We start from the raw sequence: 1932 nt of genomic DNA on the forward strand, positions 1-1932 counted from the left end.
GTGCGCCACAGAATGACTTAATTTTATGGCGCACTTGTCCTATGCGCCACAAAATGTCTTATTTCTATGGCGCACATGGTACCGTGCGCCACAGAAATAGCGAAACCAATGATTGGGTGTGGTCCCAACCTTATTTCTGTGGCGCATTGGTTTGTGGTGCGCCACAGAAACAATTACTGTGGCGCATATTCGGCTAGTGCGCCACAGAAATAAGATCCATCTATAAAACTTTTCCTAGTAGTGGAAGGGCCGGAGCCCTCAAGCGCCCAGTGGTGGGTGTCCAAAAGCCGAAACCAGCGAAGATGACCGCTAGTCGGAGCGTCGAACCCTGCCGCAGGCGCCAGCTAGCGGTCGGCCTCGTCCACCACCAGTGGCGCCATCGACCACAACACATATCAGCGCGCGCAACCTGCTCGACCAAATGACTACAAGGTATAAAAAAAATGCCAGTGAAAACAGCAAAGGTATAGCACTGTAGCAGCATATTGCGACGACAAATGACAGGATCAAGGCTGCTACACCAATGAAACGACTGAGCTACTGCCGGAAGAGTAGAAACTGGTGAAAGGATGATAACTGTTCATGTCAATGTATTCACAAAGTTTGTTTGCCTTGGTTGAATCAAGCCGAACGATGAAGACATTCTTGCTGAACCTTACAAGAATTGCATCTTCCTCCTCCACGTACCCCACTATTTCACTTTGAGTAGCCCTCATATTCGGCACCAGCTGAAGATTAACGGTCTTCCGCAGAACCCATGTCGTAGCAACTTCACCACCAAAACCGACTTTCCGATCCCACGTCTGGAGGCTGAGGTATGACAGTACGGCGACTCCAACGCCGCCATCCTCTCCCTGGATGATCTGACTGCGATATGTGCTAAGCTTTTGAACAGGAGGCCTGTCGATCACCATTAGGGTCTGGCTACCAATAGCAAACTCGAGGATTTCCATGTCGTCGTCCGAGGAATAAAGCCACCAGTAGAGGGAGCCGCCAACAAGGGTGGAAGGACGATGGAAATTAACAATAATGCTTCTACATTGTTCCGGCGCTGAGATGAGATTGCTCCACGTGCCGGTCTCCGACGAGTAAACGCGGGCAGTAGCTCGAAAACCTTTGAGGAGGATGTGCACCAAAACCACCTTGAAGGGGCTCGCGTGGCAGCCCCCATGCACGTGCCCCTGGACGCGGTCAGCACAGAGCACGGCCCCTTCGGTCATGTAGGTGCGAATGTAACCTTTGTCGAACTCCGGCGGAAGAGCAATGCGGAGTTGGTCCCCGGTAATGGGGTCGCACACGAGGACCTCACGGCATCTTGGGTGGAGGACGAGTACGCGCCCGTGGCGGCACCCTAGGAGCTTGCACTGGAAGGGGTAGGTGCCGGCGTTGGTGTCGATCTGCATGGAGAGGCGCTGAGGAGGTATGCGGTCAGGAGGGTCGACGACGGGGGTGAAAGCGAGCCACCCGCCGTCCTCGCTGAAGAGCCCGAGGAGGGGCGCCTTCCGGTGGCGGGCGCGGAAGCGGAGGAGGAACTCTGGGTCTCCAACGAGGCGGCGCCACCGCTTGCATACGAGGGAGACGCGCAGGAGGGGGGAGGGTAGTGGGGGCAGGCGGAGGAAGATCTCCCAGAGGATGTCGCCACTGGTGGGCGGGGCGCCGGGAGGGGAAGCCGCGCCTCGCCGGCGGCGGCAGCGCGTCTTGTCGCCGTGCTGCTCGGTCATGCTGAATCGTGTAGTCGGAGATCGCACGACCGCAAGAGTTTGCCAACCGACCGACGCGTCGTAGTCCGTCTCCAAGCAGAAGACCTTGTTATCTCAGAATCCCGTACGTATTTTCTCTCCGGCCAGGGTTTGACTTCCGTAGGTATACGAATACGATAAACCTTCTTCATCCACTACAACGAGTTGGCTGCTCAAGCTTTTCTTTGTTTTT

General features: G+C 55.6%; 1 protein-coding gene across 1 annotated transcript; it reads right to left on the bottom strand.

Annotated features, from left to right (window-relative positions):
• Positions 1-515: 515 nt before the first annotated feature.
• On the bottom strand, positions 516-1721 carry LOC127314975 (uncharacterized). Its single transcript, XM_051345517.1, has one exon. It carries the CDS (start codon positions 1719-1721, stop codon positions 516-518), a length of 1206 nt encoding a protein of 401 aa, XP_051201477.1.
• Between the last annotated feature and the right edge of the window lie 211 nt (positions 1722-1932).

This window comes from Lolium perenne, chromosome 7 (assembly GCF_019359855.2).
Source record: "Lolium perenne isolate Kyuss_39 chromosome 7, Kyuss_2.0, whole genome shotgun sequence".
Classification (NCBI taxonomy): Eukaryota; Viridiplantae; Streptophyta; class Magnoliopsida; order Poales; family Poaceae; genus Lolium; species Lolium perenne.